The sequence below is a fragment of the Macaca fascicularis genome, chromosome 4, assembly GCF_037993035.2.
Source record: "Macaca fascicularis isolate 582-1 chromosome 4, T2T-MFA8v1.1".
NCBI lineage: Eukaryota > Metazoa > Chordata > Mammalia > Primates > Cercopithecidae > Macaca > Macaca fascicularis.
Genome location: NC_088378.1, coordinates 136,173,285 through 136,194,068, shown reverse-complemented (window position 1 = coordinate 136,194,068; position 20,784 = coordinate 136,173,285). Strand labels below are relative to the sequence as shown.

Genomic DNA, 20,784 nt, shown 5'->3' with positions numbered 1-20,784 from the left:
CAGCTGCCTTCCTCCCCCTGCGCGCCGGGCCTCGCCCCGCTCCCGGGTACCCGCCGCAATTTGGGGCTCCGGCCTGGGGCGGGGCCGGGGGCGGAGCCCCTGCCTCGGGGGCAGGGCTCCCGTCGGTGCCGGGGGCCTTGGGTGCCGCGTCACTAGGAGCCCGGCAGAGCCGTAGCGCACGGGCCCCGGGGCTCCCGGCCTGTCCACCCTAGTCCCGAGTCGCCGAGGCGGAGCGTCCCCTCCAGCTCGCGGGCCTGCCCCCCACTCCCGGGGCCCCAGACCCGGCTCCGCCCTGGCGGCTGCGCCCGCCCTGCCGGGACCCGGTTTGTCTGGTTCTCCCCGCGTGGCTCGTTTCTCGAATTTCTTCTCCCTTTCTCCCTCTTCCCCGACCTCCGGGACCCTCCCTTTCGTCCTGGCTCCCCGGGCCCCCGCGGGGGGCGTCTCGACGCTGCGCGGCCGCCGAGTTTCGGTAGGACCCGCGACGGGCGCGGGGAGGGGACGCGGGAGCGCCCGCGGCCTGGGCGGGAGTGGGGCGGGGGTTGAGGCTTCTAGCCCGCGCCTCGGACGCCTCTTGCCGCCTCGTTCTCCGCACGCGCTGAGGAACCACCGCTCCGCTTGGCCAAGGACGCGGCTTTATTGGGGATGTGGGTGCCTGGCCCTCGTCCCCCATCACCTACCCCCTCCTCCTAGCACGCCCCAGCTCCTCGGAGCCCTAGCGCGGTCCCGGGGAGAGGGGAGGTTAAAACAACACTGACTACTGCTCCCGGACAGGAAGTGACTGGGGCTTGGGGAGGAGGGGGGCACAGCGGCGCAGGCGAGCTCCGAGACCAGATGTGCGGCTCCAACTCCAGATGTTCTTCATCTCCGTCCTACCCGCTGTCCAGGCTCCTCCTGCGTCGGCCTGTGCCAGGCTGGGGAGCGGACAGAGGTCACCGAGAGGCAGTGAGGGGTCAGCCCGGACACAGGAGCAGTTTTTCGCGGGGGCTTTGCTGGAGAGACCCTGCAAGCCTCCACTGAATCCTTCCCCCGACGCTGACGGGCTCTGAGGGCGCTGAGGGGCTGCTGGGGTCATTCGCAGGCCAGCTTCCCGTCGAAACTGGAGAGGGCGATGGCAAAGGCCTGCAGGGCGCACAGCGGGTACCGGTAGTCTAGGGTGAAGGCGTCCTCCGCCACGCGGCCGAACTGCAGCACGATATAGTCGGCTATGGACACAAGACGGGGTGGGGGCGGCCCGAGACCTCCTTGGACTGCCATCGTGGCAGACAGTGCCCTCAACCTTGGGGGCAGTCTCTCCCTTGCCTTGGGGATCCAACCCTCAGCCACCATCTCAGTTACTCAACACCCATCCCCTCTTCCTATTTCACTCCACACCAGCACCACATGGCTTTGCAGTCACACTGTAATCTCCTGGGGGCAGGGACCCTGCCTTGTCTGCTGCTGCCACAGGCCATGCCTAGAGCTCGCACCTGATTAACTATGGGACCCTGTCAAATTTATCCAAGCCCAGAATTCTTCCTTCCCAACTTCTCTGTTGTTTCTGGCCACATTCTTTCCTCCTATCCCCAGCCACGAAGTCCCACCTTAGACTCCAGCTCCACCCCTTGACTAGCCGCTGGTCCCCTTCCTCAGCCTCACTGGGCACTTCTCCTCTCTCTGATCCAGGTTCCCAGCCCAACCTCAGCACCTCCCACAGCATAGAGACAGAAAGTTGCTAAAAATACCCCCAAACTCAGGTGGACCAGGCTCCACTAGAAACATGATCTGGAGAGCAGTCCCACGGCCACAGGACAGGTGGCACTGGGGGCACATCTCTAGGATGGAGTTGGGGCTCACTCAATGTTGGTCCAACCCTGTGAGCCCAGAGGCCTATGGGAGATACCCTGCCATCCCCAAACTTCCTCACCCTAGTGGGAAGGAAGCCTTTCCAACCAAGGCTTGTAAGAGGGACACCTTGTTTCCCTGACCCTTCCAGGGTAGTCCTTTGACCTCTCACTTGAGAGAAGACACAGAGTAGGCACTCAAAAATGCTTAATATTCCCTGCCCCTAAAAGGCAACCATCTTGAAGAGGTTAAGAGCATGGCCACTGGAGATCCTGACTGTCAGCTCTACCTCCTACTAGTGATGTGACCATGGGCAAGTTGCTTAACCTCTCTGTGCCTCAGTTTCCTGCCAAATAGAGATAATAATGGCACTCCTCACAGGGATGTTGAAGGGATTTGATGATTCAGTATCTGTAAAATCCCGAGAACAGTGTCTAGCACATAATAAGCACCGTGTAAGTTTTGTGAAATAAATTTTGAGGGCCAGTGTCACTTCCTGGAGAAGTTGCTGAGAGACTTTGGGCAAAGGGCTGCCCTCTCTGAGCCTCAGCACCCTCTTTGACCAAAGAGGAGTCGGGCTGTCAGTGGTTTTCAGACTCTAGGAGCTCAACCCTCCCTTCAACACAATCTTATGCAGAATGTCCCAGTATCTAACCTACTGCTCTGGCCAATGCTGGAATGGGAACCTGGAATCAGGAGCCCCAAGACACCCGCTTAGAATATCGAGGCTCTTGAGAGCAGTGCCTATGGAGTGTCAGTGCCTATGGAGGAGAGAGTGACCTTGTGGGATGTCTCAGCTCTCGGGATAACGGTTGATGTGTGTGTATGGGAGGGGGTGAGGGGAGCTTGAATAAGGGTCGACGTCCTGGGGGTGGTGGAGAAGAGCCAGACCTGGGCCCTCAGGTACTCACGATCATCAGCGTGGACAATCTGGAAGTTCTTGACTGAGGCCTGGGTGACCCGGCCTTGGAAGTTGAGGGTGTAGGAGCCGCTGTCATCGTTCCAGACAGGTGGCTTGTTGTGCAGTTCTATGAGGCTCTCCAGTGTCTTGTTCTGCCAGCGCACCAGCAGGCCATCACTAGCCTGGGGTGCCCCGGGGGGGTAGAGAGGGAGAGGACAGTTAGAGGTGACTGAGATGGCTCAGGACTGACCAGAGAAGGGGCCTGGGCCTGTGTGTGCAGGGGTGTGGCCTGGACATCTTCATCCATTAGGACATCTGAGAACAGGTTTGGCATCTGTGGCATCCTTGTGGACAGGGTTCACATCTGTGAGAATGGGGCTTTGTCTCTAGGATGTCAAAGCGGAGGGCTGGAAAATGGCAAGGAGTATCTGGCACATAGGCGCTCCATGCCATTGATACCCAAGCGGTCTTAGGAGACAGACACACGCTGGTACCTAATGACAGGATGAGCCAATCTCGGACCTACAAAGGGCACACAGTTGAGCTGGGGAGATGGATAGGTAAATTGCAGTTAAGAGAAAGTGTACTTGGAGGAGAGTTTCTGAAAGGAAGGAGCAGGGTCTGTATGATGTGCCCTTAAGATCTTTCTTTTTTTTTTTTTTGAGACGGAGTCTCGCTCTGTCGCCCGGGCTGGAGTGCAGTGGCCGGACCTCAGCTCACTGCAAGCTCCGCCTCCCGGGTTCCCGCCATTCTCCTGCCTCAGCCTCCCGAGTAGCTGGGACCACAGGCGCCCGCCACCTCGCCCGGCTAGTTTTTTTTTTGTATTTTTAGTAGAGACGGGGTTTCACCGTTTTAGCCAGGATGGTCTCAATCTCCTGACCTCGTGATCCGCCCGTCTCGGCCTCCCAAAGTGCTGGGATTACAGGCTTGAGCCACCGTGCCCGGCCTAAGATCTTTCTTTCCTGAGTTTCCTTGTCGCCTGCTCACGTTCATGGATTAGAGTGAGTCCACTCAAGATCACCTCCTCCAAGAAGCCTTCCTGACCCCCCATCTGATTTACGTCTCAGCTGTCAGCTGAGACCATGACACCTTGCTCTTACCATTCCTCCCACTGCACTGTAATTGGCAGAAGAGAGACCCAAAACAGCACTAGGCATTTCTTACGGGGTCCAAACAAGGGCAGGAGATGCTGCCTCTGGGGGATTTGTGTGTTTATTCCAGGCATGGGAGGGGCAACTGTGGGGCCCACAGGCTGAGTGAACCCTCAAGACTGAGCCTCCCATGGCTGGTGCCCTGCAGATCAGCCTGGGCTGTGACTTTCCAGCAGGGAAGGATGTGTGATCAGCTGACAGGGGTATTATCTTTCATTGTAAATGAGTAAAATGACATCAGTCTCCTGTGAGGATGGGGCATGCGAGTCACCCAGAGCCTCTGAAATCCTGGACTCACTGGACCTGCAGTGCTAAAGAGCAGAGCACAGGACTGACACATCTCTCCAGAACATCTCTGCATCTTAAACTACGCCTCATACATACACACGCAAAACAACCTTTGCTTTTTAAAATACAAGTCATGCCAAGCACGGTGGCTCATGCATATAATCCCAACACTTTTGAGACAAGAGGATCACTTGAGGAGTTTGAGACCAGCCTGGGCAACAAAGTGAGACCCCAGCTCTACAAAAAACTAGCCAGATATGGTGGCATGTGCCTAAGGTCTCAGCTACATGAGAGGCTGAGGCAGGAAGCAGCACTGTTTGAAGCCAGGATGTCAAGGCTGCAGTGAGCAGTGATCATACCACTGTATTCCAGCCTGGGCTGGAGTGAGACCCAGAGTGAGACCCGTTCTCAAAAAAAAAAAAAGGCCGGGCACAGTGGCTCAGGTCTGTAATCCTAGCACTTTGGGAGGCTGAGGCAGGTGGGTCACTTGAGGTCAGGAGTTCAAGACCAGCCTGGCCATCATGGCGAAACCCCATCTCTACTGAAAATACAAAAATTAGCTAGGTGAGGTGGTGGGCACATGTAATCCCAGCTACTCAGGAGGCTGAGGCAGGAGAATTTCTTGAACCTGGGAGGTAGAGGTTGCAGTTAGCTGCGATCACGCCATTGCACTCCAGCCTGAGTGACAGAGCGAGACTCCATCTCAAAAAAAACAAGTCATGTCACTCCTTTGCTCAAAACCCTGCTGTGGCTTCCCATTTCTCTCAGAGCAAAAACCAGTTTAACAGGCCCTGTCTACCCCTTACCCTCACCTTTCTGACCTCCTCTCCCTCCAGCCACACTGGTTACCTGGTGGTCCCTCCAGCCCACCAGGCTCCCTCCTGCCACAGGACCCTTGCACTGGCTCTTCCCTCTGCCCAGGTGCTCTTCCCCCAGATATCCATAGGCTCACTCCCTCACCTTCTTATTGAGGTCTGCTCTCACAACTATATTTAATACTGAGACTTACACACTTGTCATCTCCCTTCCCCTGTTTGACTTTTTTCTTTTAAAATTTTTTATTTTTTTATTATTTATTTATTTACTTATTTTGAGATGGAGTCTAGCTCTGTTGCCCAGGCTGGAGTGCAGTGGCGTGATCTTGGCTCACTGCAACCTCTGCCTGTGGGGTTCAAGCGATTCTCCTGCCTCAGCCTCTTGAGTAGCTAGGATTACAGGCGCCTGTCACTACACCCAGTTAATTTTTGTATTTTTAGTAGAGACGGGATTTTACCATGTTGGCCAGGCTGGTCTCAAACTCCTGACCTTGTGATCTGCCGGGCTTGGCCTCCCAAAATGGTGACCCCCGTGCCCAGCAACGTTTTTTAAATTTTTGAGACAGAGTCTCGCTCTGTCGCCAAGGCTGGAGTGCAATGGCGCGATCTTGGCTCACTGCAACCTGTGCTTCCCGGGTTCAAGCAATACTCCCTGCGTCAGCCTCCTGAGTAAACAGGTGAGATTACAGGTGCCCACCACTACACCCGGCTAATTTTTGTATATTTAGTAGAGATAGGGTTTAGCCATGTTGGCCAGGCTGGTCTCAAACTCCTGACTTCAGGTTATCCGTCCGCCTTGGCCTCCCAAAGTGCTGGGGTTACAGGTGTGAGCCACTGCACCTGGTCTGACGTTTTTCCCCATAGCACTTACCACCTTCCAGTATGCTCCATAATTTACTTATTTATCACAATTATTGTCTACTGTCACTCTCCTCCCAATATAATGCCAGCTTCGGGGGGGTGGGGCAGATCTTTGTTTTGTCCACTGATGTCTTCCAGGTGCCTAGGATAATACTTAGCACTCAATATGTGTGGTCAATGAAGATATGAATGGATGTAATATATGAATTTGAAGTAAACTCTGCAAACAACCAAAAAGCCTATTGTGGTTTTTCAGTGAATTCGATTACAAAAAGCCCAAATCCATTCCATAGGTGATCAGAATGAGTTTGTGTTGGAGGGTGATGAACGTGCCCAGGGAGTTGGCTATTTCCTAAGCTGGGCCCCGACTCCCCTGTTTCTCAAATAGGGAGCCAGGGGCCATGGAGGTGCGGGGCTCACATTTCGGGGCCGGATGGGGACCCTCTCGTTCTCTGCACTCATGCCAGGAATGATGACGGTCATGCGCCGGGGGCCACGGAAGCCCAGCACGTTGGTTTCCTGGGAAGGAAACAGATGCCTGTGAGGCCAGCCCCTGTAAGGGGAGCAGCCTGGCATGGGGGACAGGTGGAGTCCTCACATAGATCACAGCTGCCAGCTCCTGCCGAAGGCTTGCCACATTAGTGCTGTACCCACGCTGTGGGTTCTGCCCGTTGTCAAAGACCGTGAAGCGATTCCCCAGGAGGTTGGACCTGCAAGCAGGGTAGAGCTTGGGGCAGGGCTGAGGGGACCTACATCCCTGCCCCAGGCCCCTTCCACACAGCCAAGCAGTTTAGAGAGCTTCCTACAAGGGTGGGGGTTTCTTAGAACTGAGCAATTCATGTTCCCTGCCCCAGGTTTCCCCCTATGCAGAGGTCTTTTTAAATGCTGGCCCAACCCAGGGCATGGTGGCTCAAGCTTATAATCGCAGCACTTTAGGAGTCAGAGGAGGGAGGATCGCTTGAGTCCAGGAGTTTGGAACCAGCCTGGGCAACATGGCAGGCAACCCCGTCTCTACAAAAAATACCCGCTCCCCCACCCACCAAATTATCTAGGCACCGTGGCATGTGCCTGTAGTCCCAGCTACTCAAGAGGCTAAGGTGGGAGGATCACTTGGGCCTGGGAGGTCGAGGCTGCAGTGAGCCACGGCCATGATCACATCATTGCACTCCAGCGTGGGCGACAGAGTGCACGCCAAAATAAATAAATAAATAAATAAATAAATAAATAAATAAATAAAAGTCTGGATCTACAAGGAGACTAGGCAATGTTAAAATCCCAACCCCATCTCTTACTATTACTAGCTGTGAGATCTTGGGCAAGGTATTTAAACTCTCTGAGCCCCAGCGTCCCAAAATGGACTGAGCAACAGCATTTCCCTCATTTGGACAATAAGAGGATTGAATGGGTTAACATTTGGAAGTGACTTAGAATTATACCTGACACATAATTAGGCCTTATAAAAGTTTTGTTAAATACATACATTTATTTATTCATTTATTTTTGAGACAGGGTCTTGGTCTGTTGCCCAGGCTGAAGTTCAGTGGCATGATTTCAGCTCACTGCAACCTCTACCTCTTGGGTTCAAGAGATTCTCCCACCTCAACCTCCCAGGTAGCTGGGACTCCAGGTGTGTGCCACCATGCCCAGCTAATTTTTGTATTTTTGGTAGTGACGGGGTTTCACCATGTTGGCCAGGGTGGTTTCGGATTTCTGACCTCAAGTGATCCACCTGCCTCGTCCTCCCAAAATGCTGGGAATACAGGCATGAGCCACTGCGCCCAGCCTAAATACATACATTTAAGAAATAAGGCCTGACTCAGGCGTCCCCTTCCTTCAGCGCTCACATTCCTGGTGAGGATGAGATGAGATGTATGGGAAGACAGCACAGGATAGTGCTGAATATATGTTCATTCATTTGATCAGTAAATACTTGTTGAGCTAATATGTGTTCAGTGCTAGGAACTGAGCCCTAAACAAGACAGGCACAGTGCCTGCCCTCGTGGAACTTATGCCCTGCTCCAAGTGAAGCCCTGTGCTGGCAGCAGTGTGGGCATCGCCTGGGTGCTCATTAAAAAAGTAGACTCCCGGGCCCACCCCACACATTGAAACATTGTAATAAGCTCCCCAAACGATCTATGTACATCAAAGTGAGAGGCCCGAGGCTAGGGGATGTTTCCAGGGTGCCCAGTGTGGTGGGTGCCCTGCCAGGCACAGCAGGACAGAGATGACTGGCTATGGCCTTCTTGCTGACCCAAGCACCCCCCACCCCTCCGCCCCAGGAAGCCCAGCCCCACCTCAGCTTCCCGATGAAATTCTCCCCCGCTCGGGACAGATTGGTAGGGTCGCTGGAGATGAGGTAATTGGCTGTCTTGCTCCGTTTTCGTTTCCTGCCAGCCAAGAGGAACACCTGGGGAAAAGGGGAGACAGGTGAGAGGATGGGAAGAGAAGGTGGGAAGGGATGGAGGTGAGCGGCGGGGAGAAAGCAGGCCCGTTTGTCCCCTGGCCCCCATCCCGGACCCCTCCACCCTCCCTCCTCTGCTGCCTCTCCCCACCCACCTTCTTCTCTGAGTCCAGGTGCAGGAAGTACGAGGGATACATGCCTCGATCCATGCCCTTCTTGTCCCGGGTCAGCCGGCAGCGCACCGTGCGGCCCTGGGGGGCAGGCCGGAGCACAAACTCCCGGGGTTCGTCCACCTCCACGGGGGGAGACGGGGCCCTCTCCTCCTTCTGGGTGGGGGCAGAGGGTCTATCAGCCCCAGACCACCAGCTCCCCCGCCCCCAGCAGGTCCCAGTGCTGAGACACGGGCAGCCCGGCAGGACAACTCACCGCTTTCTGTGTGCGGAGAGAACAGAGAGGCTGGCTGGAGCAGGGGCCGCATCCCTGGAGGCTGGGACGCCACTGCCCCTCACGCTACCTGGCAGCCCAGCACGGCCAAGTTAGGAGGCTCTGGGGAGCTCTGTGATTTATTTCTATTCTGCTTAGCTTGTGGTTAGGAGCACACGGTTTGGAGCCAGACTGTCTAGGTTCAAATCCTAGTTTCACCACTAACTGTCTTAACTGTTAAGTTTCACCACACTGTAACTCAATTTTCTCATCTGAGAAGTAGGTATAGTAGGGGTGGATACCTGGGACAGGCCTTCCCTTTGTATTTAACAAATGCTTGCATAAATTCTATCAGGGTGCCATAGTTCCAAGTACTTTCCAAATATTTACTCATTTCATCCTCTTATCACCCCACCGCGGTAGTCATCCCCATTGTGTAGCTGAAGAAGCTGAGGCTTAGAGAAGTTAAGTCACTTGCCCAAGTTCACATAACTAGTAAGAGGTGGGGCTGAGGCATGAGTTCTGTCCAGTCTCCTATGAGGTCCAGAGCCTTTAGAAAGACCTTCCCTCCTACTAGCCGGGTGCGGTGGGGGGCGCCTGCAGTCCCAGCTACTCGGGAGGCTGAGGCAGGAGAATGGCGTGAACCCGGGAGGCAGAGCTTGCAGTGAGCTGAGATCCGGCCACTGCACTCCAGCCTGCGCGACAGAGCGAGACTCCGTCTCTAAAAAAAAAAAAAAAAAAAAAAAAGAAAGACCTTCCCTCCTTTGCACACTGTCTCAGGCAGTGAAATGGGGCTAACAGAATGGACTGCTATGTTCTAAGTACTATGGAAGTGTTAGCTGCCACTCTTACTGTTAGCATATAGTAAATAATGAATACCATAGTCAAGATGATATTCACTATTGTAAGATGGCACCCAATGATCCTTGTCTCCTGGTATTTGTGACTTTATGTAGTCTCCTCCCACTGCATACCAGGATTGCTCCCTGTGACCAGTAGAATATGGCAGAAGTGATCATGGGCCACTTCCAAGGTTAGGTCATAAAAGATATTGTGGCTTCTACATGGCTCTCTGTCTCTTGGACTTTGGGAGAAGTTGCCTGCCATGTCATAAGAACACTCTGAAGCAAAAAATAGATAAGCATAAGAACACTTATGAAGCATAAGAAGCAAAAAAATAAATAAAATTTAAAAAATAATAAAAAAAGAACACTCAAGCAGCCTCCAGGAGAGGTCCCTGTAGGAAGGAACTGAGATCTCCAGCTAACACCACCACAGCGAACTATTTTAGAAGTGGATCCTTCATTTCCAGTGAAGCCTTCAGAGTGACCGAAGCACCAGCTGACATTTTGACTGCAACTTCCTCAGAGACCCTGAGCCGGAACTACTCTGCTAAGCCACTCCTAGATTTCTGGCTCTCAGAAATTGAATAAGAAAGTAAATGTTGTTTTAAGATACTCAGTTTGGGGTGATTTGTTACACAGCAATGCATAGTTAATGCATGAATGAATATGTAAGCTCACTTTGCTCATTGAGAAACTCCTAAGAACAATTTGGTGACATAAAACCCTAGGGTGGCCTGGTGACCCCACAACAGCCCCTTCTGTTCTCACAAACTTGGTGCCCTTTGTCTTCATGTTCTATCCCTCAGAGGAAGGGAGCCAAGAGTCTAAGCCCAACTTTCCCAACAGGGGCAAGCATGGACTGCCAGCCTGGGTGTGTGTATTTGAGGGTTCAATCCTATTTGGGAGCCACGAAGAATCCCTGATGTGCTGTGGTTGGCCGTTTTTTTTTAAATTTATTTTTTATTTTTTTGAGACGGAGCCTCGCTCTTGTCACCCAGGCTGGAATGCAGTGGCGCAATCTCGGCTCACTGAAACCTCTACCTCCTGGGTTCAAGCGATTCTCCTGCCCCATCCTCCCAAGTAGCTGGGACTACAGGTGTGCACCACCATGCCCTGATAATTTTTGTATTTTTAGTAGAGATGAGATTTCACAATGTTGGCCAGGCTGGTCTCGAACTCCTGACTTCAAGTGACCCGTCTGCCTCCTCCTCCCAAAGTGCTGGGATTGCAGGCGTGAGCCACCCTCCTGGCCATAGCTGTTTTTGTTGAGCACAGGTTTGCAGTGTGTTTGAGGGAGGCTGATGTGGAGCAGTGAATCCTCAGCTCACGGACAAGTGATCACCTGTTCTCTAGGCTAGGCTGTTCCAGAAGAAACTTGGGAAACAAAAGACTATGTTTGGAACACGATGTGGAGAAAGCCAGAACTTATTCAAACACTTCAGCAGCTGCGAATTTCAAGAGCCTACTGTACTGAAGGCTCTTCTGCAGTTACATTCCCCCCGGGAGACAGTAAACTGGCCTTTCAGTTTGTACATCAGCATCTGGTGATCTTGGTTAATGTGAATCAGTCCCCCTAGACCTGACCACTCCTGCACAAACTAATAAACCTACAAAGCTAAAATCCAGGCCCTGTCCTTGTGATGATCTCCCCCCACTGGGGGAAACCTGTTCCTTGAAGATTTTTGTTACTTTCTCTCAGTTGGACCTCCCTCTCCTGCTTACTCCAGCTTTTGTGTGTTGGTGTCTGAGTCCTGTTTGGGAGCAGGGGCAATATTCAAAATATTTAACAACCTGTTCGCCATGAAGATGCCTACTGGTAAGCCTGGAGGAGAAACCAGGAGGCCCCTGATGGGCAGTGTTAACCCTTTTGTTGCTGGAGTGTTTAGTTGCTGGGAGGTTGGGAGGTCCTGGGTAAGGTGGGTGAAAGTGCCTGGGGAGCTCAGGGCAGTAGGGTGGAAACATTTTAACAACCGGTGCAGCTGACTATCAGTCAGTCCTCATCTGCCTCTCTGCCTGTGTGCTCCTCCTCCCCGGCACAAAAAACATGGGGGGGCGTGGGGGCATCTCTGGTTGTCTGGTGGTTACGCTCCAGAGGGGAGGCTTCAGAAAGCCCAGATGACTTAAGGCCCTTGCATGGCAAGTCCTAGCTTGGTGACCCCACAGACACCTCCTCTGTTTGCACAAACCTGGTTTCCTTTGTCTTTATATCCTGTCACAAGAGGGGAAGCCAAGGTTCTAACCTCAAGTGGCTCCAAGCCCCCACCCTCTAGGATCCCAAGTCCAGGCCCTTGCCTCTGCTCCCTGAAGGGACCTCAGCCCCCGCCCCTCTGGGCCCCAACCTTTTTGCCTTTTCCTTTGGCTTTGCCCTTTTGATTGCTGTTCTTTGTCACCGTAGCTGCCTCCTCTTCCTCTTCTTCCTCCTTCCTCCCGCCTTTGGGAGTGCCTGGGCATGGAGGGGGAGACAAGGTTGTGAACTCCTCACCCTGGTTTGCAAAGTGCTTCCAACACCCGTGTCTCACGTGGATGCTCCCCACAACCACAAGAGAGTCGACTCCATGTTATTATTAGAGCTCAGAAAGGCTAAGACACCTGCCTGAGTCCACACAGCTATCAATGCGGGGGTCAAGATGCCCCGCACATTGTCTGACTCTAGACCTCGAAAACTCCTTACCTAGCACGGTCCCGTATGATGTAAGGACCCTCCAGCTCCCCGCCCCCAGGACCACCTCAAGATGTCACCACACCAGAAGCCCTTGCCATCCACCTTTCTTCTTCAGGGCTTTCTTGTCAGGACTGCCTTCCCCAACCAGAAACATGGCTGCTGGGCTCTTCCTCGCACTGGCTGGGCTCCCTGAGGGGTCCTTGTCGGCCTCCCCAGACCCTGCATGTGTGGATGTGAAAGTGTCACAACCCCCAGCGCAGCTAGAGTTCCCTGTTCCTCCCTGGGCTGGGCTCACCTTTCTTCTTGGTCTTTCTCATCTTGGTCCCCTCCCCTGCTGGGGCTTCCTTATTCCTAACACGCAGAGCTTTCGGCGGGGGGTTAGGGCTTCCCAGGTCTCCTGGAGATGGAAGATGGGGGTCAGGCAAATAAGGTGTCTACTGGGGCTGAAGGCTGCCTTCCAACTCTCTTGTCCTCCCTATAGTCCCCAGGGAGGCTGAAAGCTTGACAGGGGCCCACAGCCTGCTGTCTTTTTCTTTTCTTTCTTTCTTTTTTTGAGACAGTCTCGCTGTTGCCCAGGCTGGAATGCAGTGGCAGGATCTCAGCTCACTGCAACCTCCACCTCCCGGGTTCAAGTGATTCTTGTGCCTCAGCCCCCCAAGTAGCTGGGACTACAGGTGCATGCCACCACGCCCGGCTAATTTTTGTGACTTCTGCTCATCTTGGTTTTTCTTTCCCTGAGGCCAAAAAAGCTCTGGGCAAAGACCAGGAGCTTAACTAGCAGTTCCCGAATGAATGAACACCAGGCCTTCTAACCAAGCCTCTGAATCCTGCCTTTTGTCCCGTGTCCTCCAGGAAACCTTCTCTGGTCACCGCTACAGAATGTGCTCTCCCTGCCTCAGAGGCCCAAGGTCCTAGCTCTAGGCCAGGCTGCTGGTCCCTATCAGGTAAGGTGCCCAGGGCCAGGACACGGTCACAGCATCGATTCACTGATTTCTTTTTACTGTAATCACTTTGATACTTTTATAAAAATCATAACAATTTCCATTGAGTTAAAACAAAAACTAAACAAAAATCACAAAGAAAACTAGAATCCTCTGTCCTCCTCTGGCTCACAGAGCTCAAGGGGCAGGGGCAGTGGGGCCAGGGGTAGGGGCATATATTGGTCTGTGTCCTTAAGGACCATGTGGGAGAGAAACCATCAGAGGAAAAACCCTCCAGTCACAGTACTGGATTCCTTTTGAGGCCTCGATCGCTGTGTCTCAGTGAGACACCAAGCCCCCCAAGGACAGAGCTCTTCTGCATCCCCGTGAGCTCTCAGCACCCTCAGCACCCACCCCTTGGGCCCTGGGCCTTGGCCCTCCTCTCCTTCAGGTCTGCGGAGCTCTTCTCTTTCAGAGGCTTCTTGGGAGGCAGAAGGATTTTCTCTTTCTTTTCCTCTGCCTCCTCTTCCTCGTCATCCTCATCCTCCTCTTCCTCCTCCTCCTCTGTAGGTAGAAACTCTTCATAATGGGAGTTTGAGCGGGGCCCTCCTTATCTGGGGAGCCCAGTGCCTCCAGACTGCTAGGAAGTGGTGCATGGGCACCAGGAGGGGAGCCTGCCCTTCTGAAACAAGAACCGGAGACGTGGCACCTTCCCAGAAGAATGAGGGTGACTGGCAGCCTTCAGGGTCTGCAAGTCAGGGGAGTGGCTGGGTTTGGAGGACTCCTGTCCTGGGGAAATGCCCTCCCTCTCTCTCCCTGAGACCCTCCTCTCCTTACACACTCCCCTTGCCTCTTGTTTCCCCTTCTCCCTGCATCCACTCTGCTTCTCCCTGACCTTGTCTGTTTCTGACCTTGAGTCAGACCCATCTGGGCTACTTCTGGCTCCTAACTGTTGTTTAAGGCAAAACCCTTAAGGGCTCTATGACTCAGTTTCTCCAGCTGTACAGTGGTGGTGGAGGGGAACAAAGGAATGACCCTCTCGTAGTTGGTGCTTAGCACAATACCTGGCTCAAAGACAAAGCCAGACAAGAGGGGGCTGTTTGATTACAATTGTTTTCTGCCTCTCTGGGTCCTTCCCGTCCAGCCAGCCCCTTCTCTCCTTAGCTCCACCGCCCCCTCACCCGCGTCCCTGGGGCCCTCTCTCACCGTCCTCCGCGTCTGGGGCACGGGCTACGAGAAAGGTTTCCCGGGGGTCGCGCTTCTTGGCCTCGGGGTCCCTGAGGAACCTGGCGTAGACCGTCTGCGGCGCCCGGGCCTGGGCTGGGTCTGGGGAAGGCTCCTCCCGCGGCCTCCCCTTCCGCCCAGCTGAGATGAGGGGTTCAGACGGGGTCCCATCCAGGGCTCCGTGAGGCAGAGCCTCTACCCCCTACCCCCAAGCCTGGGCGCTTCCCCTCAGGCTCCTCACCCTAGGGGTCTCCCCTGGGCTGTTTCCATTTTCAACACTTTTCCCAGGCTTCCAGTTGGCCTCCCACCCCCTTCTATTCTACCTCCACCCCCACCCCCTTCTACCCCACTCCTACCCCCTTCTATCCCAACCCCAAACCCAATACCCCCTCATCACTCCCCGCCCCCTCCCCCTGTTCCAGGGCTCGGCAACACCCGCGCCGGCCCTCAGGCCCCTCCCTTCCGCAGCCCACACCCTGGGGGTCCACCAGGGCTCTGCACCCCGCCCACCTCCGGGCTTCCGGGGCTTGGATCCCGTGGGGCAGGGGGATTCGGGAGCCTCCGTCCTCTTCTTCCTTAGCCTCTGTGCCGGGGCGGGTCGCTGCGGAAGGGGGGTCAAGAGGAGGGCGAGGAAGGAAAGGGGGGCGCTGAGGCCTGCCCATCCCCCTCTAATCCCTTGAGCCGCCAGAAATAACTGCAGATTATCCGGGGGAACTGCAGCCCCCTTCTTGGAGTGAGGAAGGATGACCCCTTCCATGCATCGTGGCCATATCCAATGCTCCAAAGTCCCCAATTCCTCTCCTGGAAATCCCAAGCCCCCAAACAGCCCTTTCTCCCCACAAATCCCCAGACCCTGCCGAGGGGGACCTGTCCCACCCCTAGACCCCCTACCCTGCGTGGGTTTACGCACAGTGGGGACATCTTTCTGCTTCCTTTCCAAGTGGGGTGGCATACCTGCTTGGGGCGCCGCGGGGCCTCCGGGCTCAGGCTTTCTTCTTCATGCCCACTGAGGGTAGCAAAGGGATCAGCCTGTCTCCCTTCCCCTTCCCTCCCCATCCCACCCAGCCCCTCCATCTAGACCACCCAGGGTTCAGGTACCACGAAATGGGAGCCTTCCAGACCTGTCAGAGGCCCACACCTCTCGGAGGGTTTCATCCTGCAGAGGCATGGTGCCTTGCCTATCGCACCCCTTTCTCTGCAGGTCTAGGAGCCTCCCTCCCGACTCCTGCTAATCCCGGCTCAACTTCACCCCCCTCCCCCTGCTCAAGGAGTGGAGGCCTGGCCACGCTGTGGGAGGTGCTATAGCCCACGACCCTCCCCTGCTAGGCCCAGGCCACTGGGGGAAGAATCTCAAATCCAGTTCTTCTCAGATGCCCAGCAGCCTGCAGGATGGCCACCAACTCCACCTGGCCCCAGAAGCCCCCAGAAGCCCCCAGAAGCTTGGGGTGAGAGGGGCCAATTAGTCATTTGTCAATGGGATGTGGGAAGAAAACATTAGAGTGGATCTTGTATTTATCTTTATTTTTCACAAAAAATAAGAACTAGGGCCAGGTGCGGTGGCTTGCACCTGTAATCTCTGCACTCTGGGAGGCTGAGGCAGGTGGATCATTTGAGGTCAGGAGTTCGAGGCCACCCTGGCCAGCACGGTGAAACCCTGTTTCTACTAAAAATTCAAAAAGTAGCTGGGCATCGTGGTGGGCACCTGTAGTCCCAGCTACTGGGGAGGTTGAGGCAGGAGAATTGCTTGAACCTGGGAGGCAAATGTTGCAGTGAGCTGAGATATTGCCATTGCACTCCAGCCTGGCTAACAAGAGCAAGACTCCATCTCAAAAAAAAAAGAATATGTCTGTATTGGAGGTACACTCTTAACTCTTTCTTTTTTCACTGATAGGGGACAGGCTTTTGTGGTTTTGGTTTGGTTTGGTTTGGTTTTAGACAGAATTTTGCTTTTGTCACCCAGGCTGGAGTGCAGTGGCACAATTCTGGCTAATTAGGGTAAATCCATATCAAATGGACCTTTCTAAAATACTACTTCTTGGCCTGGTGCAGTGTCTCACGCCTGTAACCCCAGCACTTTGGGAGGCCGGGGTGGGCAGATCATGAGGTCAAGAGATCTAGACCATCCTGGCCAACATGGTGAAACCCCATCTCTACTAAAAATACAAAAAATTAGCTGGGCGTGGTGGCGTGTGCCTCTAGTCCCAGCTACTCCGGAGGCTGAGGCAGGAGAATCGCTTGAAACCGGAAGGCGGAGGTTGCAATGAGCCGAGATCGCCTCACTGCACTCCAGCCGGGGCAACAAGAGCGAAATTCTATCTCAAAAATAAAATAAAATAAAACAAAATAAAATAAAATAAAATAATACTACTTCTTCGGTTGCCACCTTTGTTCAAAAACATTCATTGTCTCCCTACTGCCTAAGGATTAAGTTTAAATGTGTTGGGTTGACATTCAAGGCTCTCCCTGATCTGGCCTCAGTCTGCCTTTCTAACCACAGGGTTTTCCCAAGCCATACTCTTCACACAGCCACGTAGGTTTCCTTACTGCCTTTACACTTCTGTCCTCCAAGGCTTTGCTCAGGCTGTTCCCTCCTGGAATGCCCTCCCTATTCCATGAACCCTATCCAACTCTAAACAGCCCTCGAGTCGCCACTTCAGAGAGGCCTCAGTCCTCACTTGGCTCTGACCATATGATAATAATAGCGTTTATTGTCCACCTACTGTGGCTTGCTCCCATTCTCACTCCACCCTCACAATAATATTTATGAGACAGACATCAACACCCTGATACTAGGGCAAGGAGCAGTGGCTTATGCCTGTAATCCCAGCATTTTGGGAGGATCACTTGAGCCCAGGAGTTCAAGACCAGGCTGAGCAACATAGTGAGACCATGTCTCTACAGAAAATTTAAAAATTAGCTGAGCTATGTGGTACATGCCTGAGGTCTCAGCTACTTGGGAGGCTGAGGCAGGAGGATGACTTGAGCCCAGGAAGCAGAGGCTGCAGTGAGCCAAGATAGCGCCACAGCACTCCAGTCTGGGCAATGGAATGAGACCCTGTCTCAAAAACAAAACCAAACAACCAAACGAACAAACAAAAACACCCTGATATTAAAGGTGAGGAAACTAACAGCTGAGTGTCAGTCAACAAATATTTCCTGAGCACCTATTGTGTGCCAAGCACTATGCTAAGTAACGGTCATACAGAGATGAACAAAATGATGTGGTCCCTGCCCTCGTGAAGCTTACATGCTTGTGAGAGAGACAGATAGTAGAGACATAAATACGCAAATTAGTGATAATGATCTCATCATTATTAGTTGTGAGAAATGCCAAGAAGGAAAAGAACTGGGCTCCACAACAACAGTAGGTAGGATCCAGTCTGGACTTAGAGCACAGACAAGGCTGCCTGAGGAAGGAAGGTTTTGTTTTGTTCTGTTTTGTTAGATGGAGTCTTGTTCTGTCACTCAGGCTGGAGTGCAATGATCTCAGCTCACTGCAACCTCCACCTCCCAGGGTCAAGCGATTCTCCTTCCTCAGCCTCCTGAGTAGCTGGGATTACAGGCGCCTGGCTAAGTTTTGTATTTTTAGTGGACAAGGAGTTTCACCATGTTGGCCAGGCTGGTCTCGAACTCCTGACTTCAAGTGGTCCACCTGCCTCAGCCTCACAAAGTGCTGAGCCTCACAAAATGCCTCACACAGGCATGAGCTACCATGCCCAGTCCTGAGGAAGGTTTTTTTTTTTTTTTTTGACATGGAGTCTCACTCTTGTCGCCCAGGCTTGGAGTGCAGTGGTGCAATCTGAGCTCACTGCAACCTCCGCCTCTCAGGTTCAAGCAATTCTACTGCCTCAGCCTCCTGAGTAGCTGGGACTGCAGGCACTCACCATCACGCCTGGCTAATTTTTTTTTTCTTTTTTTTTTGTAGTTTTGGCAGGGATGGGGTTTCACCATGTTGGCCAGGGTGGTCTTGAACTCCTGACCTCTAGTGATCCGCCCACCTCAGCCTCCCAAAGTGCTGGGATTACAGGTGTGAGCCACCACGCCCGGCCAAGGAAGGAAATTTTAAACTGAAATCTGAAGGATTTTTTTTTTTTTTTTTTTGAGACGAAGTTTTGCTCTTGTCGCCCAGGCTGGAGTGCAATGGCGTGATCTCGGCTCACTGCAACCTCTGCCTCCCGGGTTCAAGCGATTCTCTCCTGCCTCAGCCTCCCAAATAGCTAGGATTACAAGCGTGTGCCACCATGCCTGGCTAATTTTTGTATTTTTAGTAGAGATGGGGTTTTACCATGTTGGCCAGGCTGGTCTCAAACTCCTGACCTCAGGTGATCTGCCCGCCTCGGCCTCCCAAAGTGCTGGGATTACAGGTGTGAGCCACTGTGCCCGGCCTGAAGGATCTTGAAGGCTAGAAAAGAGAATGTTCTAGGCACAAGGCACAGCACGTGCAAACTGTTACCAGGCAGCAAAGAACTTGGCACACTGGAGCAGGACTGCCCCCTGGACCGGGACAAGAGTGGCCCTGATTGTAACCTGCACTTCAGAGGGCTCCTGAGACTTGCAAATGCCAAACGGATACATTGCTAAGAACTGTCTCACAGTTGGGCACGGGGGCTCACGCCTATAATCCCAGCACTTTGGGAGGCTGAGGTGGGCAGATAACTTGAGGTCAGGAGTTGAAGAGCAGCCTGGCCAACATGGTGAAACCCCGTCTCTACTAAAAATACAAAAATTAGCCAGGTGTGGTGGCAGGCGCCTGTAATCCCAGCTACGCAGGAGGCTGAGACAGGAGAATCCTTGAACCCGGGAGGTGGAGGTTGCAGTGAGCCAAGATTGCGCCATTGCACTCCACCCTGGGCAGCAAGAGTGAAACTTCGTCTCAAAAAAAAAAAAAAAAGAGCTAAGGACTGTCTCACGAGGGGTCTGGGGCTCAGTGCTGACCTGGCAGGACTATAAGAACATCCACCCTCTGGCCGGGCGCGATGGCTCACGCCTGTAATCCCAGCACTTTGGGAGGCCAAGGCAGGTGGATCACAAGGTCAGGAGATCGAGACCATCCTGGCTAACACGGGGAAACCCCGTCTCTACTAAAAATACAAATTAACTGGGTGTGGTGGCGGGCGCCTGTAGTCCCAGCTACTCAAGAGGCTGAGGCAGGAGAATGGCGTGAACCCTGGAGGCGGAGCTTGCAGTGAGCCGAGATCACGCCACTGCACTCCAGCCTGGGTTACAGAGCGAGACTCCATCTCAAAAAAAAAAAAAAAAAAAAAAAGAACATCCACCCTCTGGCACAGCTCAGGCCCCAGGGAAGCTTCTCCAGTTTCTCACCTTCTGTCCTCAAAACCACAGGTAAAGCTGGGTGTGGTGGCGCATGCTGGTGCAGCTACTCAGGAGACTGAGGTGGGAGGATTGTTTGAGCCCAAGAGGTCGAGGCTGCAGTGAGCTGTGATTACACCACTGCACTCCAGCCTGGGTGACAGAGCGCCACATTCTCTCTGAAAGAAAAAAAAAAAAATAGAAAACACAGGTACCTGCACCCAAATCTGGGAGAGGTATGCGGGTTGAGCTGTAGTGACGTCAGAGATGGAAACTACTTTGGAGTAAGGGGAGGATTTGAGCTGCAGAAGCTCTTAGGTGAAAGAAAAAATAATTTCTCAGACCTTTCTTCTCAGGTTGCATGGGTCTGATGGATATTTGCATAACAAGTGTCCGTTTTCTTGCTTCTTTCCATGTTCTGGAGGTTTTCATGTATTCATGTGCTATTCCTAACAGTTGCACATGGCAGCTGAGAAGCATCTGACAATACTCAACCACTGTTAAATTTGTATATATGTAACTCTCAACATATGTGACACATGATAGCACTTTTTTTTTTTTTTTTTTTTTGAGACAGGGTCTTGCTCTGTCACCCAGGCTGGAGTGCAGTGGCCTGATCACAGCTTACTGTAGCCTTGACTTCCCGGACTCCAGCTATCCTTCCCCCCTTCAGCCTCCCAAGTAGCTGGGAATACAGGCGTGTGCCACCATGCCCAGCTTATTTTTGTATTTCTTTTTTTAAAGATGGGGTTTTTCCATATTGCCCAGGTTAGTCTTGAACTCATGGACTCAGGGGATTTCCTGCTTCAGTCTCCCAAAGTGCTGGGATTACAGGTGTGAGCCACCTTGCCTGGCCTGATAGCAATTCTTTATATTGACAACTAGAGGGACGCTGGAAGCTAATTTGCAAACAGGTTTTTCTTTCTTTCTTTCTTTCTTTTTTTTTTTTTTTGAGACGGAGTCTCGTTCTTGTTGCCCAGGCTGGAGTGCAATGGCACAACCTGGGCTCACTGCAACGTCTGCCTCCTGGGTTCAAGGGATTCTCCTGCCTCAGCCTCCCAAGTAGCTGGGATTACAGGCGCCCGCCACCACTCCTGGCTAATTTTTTGTATTTTTTTTTTTTTTTTGAGACGGAGTCTCGCTCTGTCGCCCAGGCTGGAGT

General features: G+C 53.1%; 1 protein-coding gene across 9 annotated transcripts; it reads right to left on the bottom strand.

Moving 5' to 3' along the window:
* Positions 1-615: 615 nt before the first annotated feature.
* On the bottom strand, positions 616-15,517 carry TULP1 (TUB like protein 1). Of its 9 annotated transcripts, XM_015449506.3 has the most exons (14): positions 15,434-15,517; positions 15,267-15,318; positions 14,823-14,913; positions 14,295-14,453; positions 13,503-13,652; positions 12,464-12,565; positions 12,271-12,387; positions 11,846-11,949; positions 8,394-8,564; positions 8,132-8,244; positions 6,436-6,547; positions 6,258-6,356; positions 2,733-2,904; positions 616-1,202 (listed from the first exon to the last, which is right to left on the bottom strand). In XM_015449506.3, the coding sequence occupies exons 1-14, from the start codon at positions 15,478-15,480 to the stop codon at positions 1,069-1,071; spliced, it is 1,623 nt and encodes a 540-aa protein (XP_015304992.1). In that variant the 5' UTR covers positions 15,481-15,517; the 3' UTR covers positions 616-1,068. The 9 variants fall into 9 exon arrangements, with proteins under 9 accessions (XP_015304992.1, XP_065399004.1, XP_065399005.1 ...); XM_065542932.1 differs by lacking the exon at positions 12,271-12,387; XM_065542933.1 differs by lacking the exon at positions 13,503-13,652.
* Positions 15,518-20,784: the final 5,267 nt, after the last annotated feature.

Bases quoted from the DNA above. Each gene is read 5' to 3' on its own strand.
- TULP1 (XM_015449506.3), bottom strand. From the start codon at position 15,480: ATGCCTCTGCAGGATGAAACCCTCCGAGAGGTGTGGGCCTCTGACAG. The intron at 8,245-8,393 runs GTGGGTGGGGAG...CCTTTTCCCCAG, and splicing joins ACCTGGACTCAGAGAAGAAG to GTGTTCCTCTTGGCTGGCAG. The intron at 1,203-2,732 runs GTGAGTACCTGA...TTGTGTCCATAG, and splicing joins GATTGTCCACGCTGATGATC to CCGACTATATCGTGCTGCAG.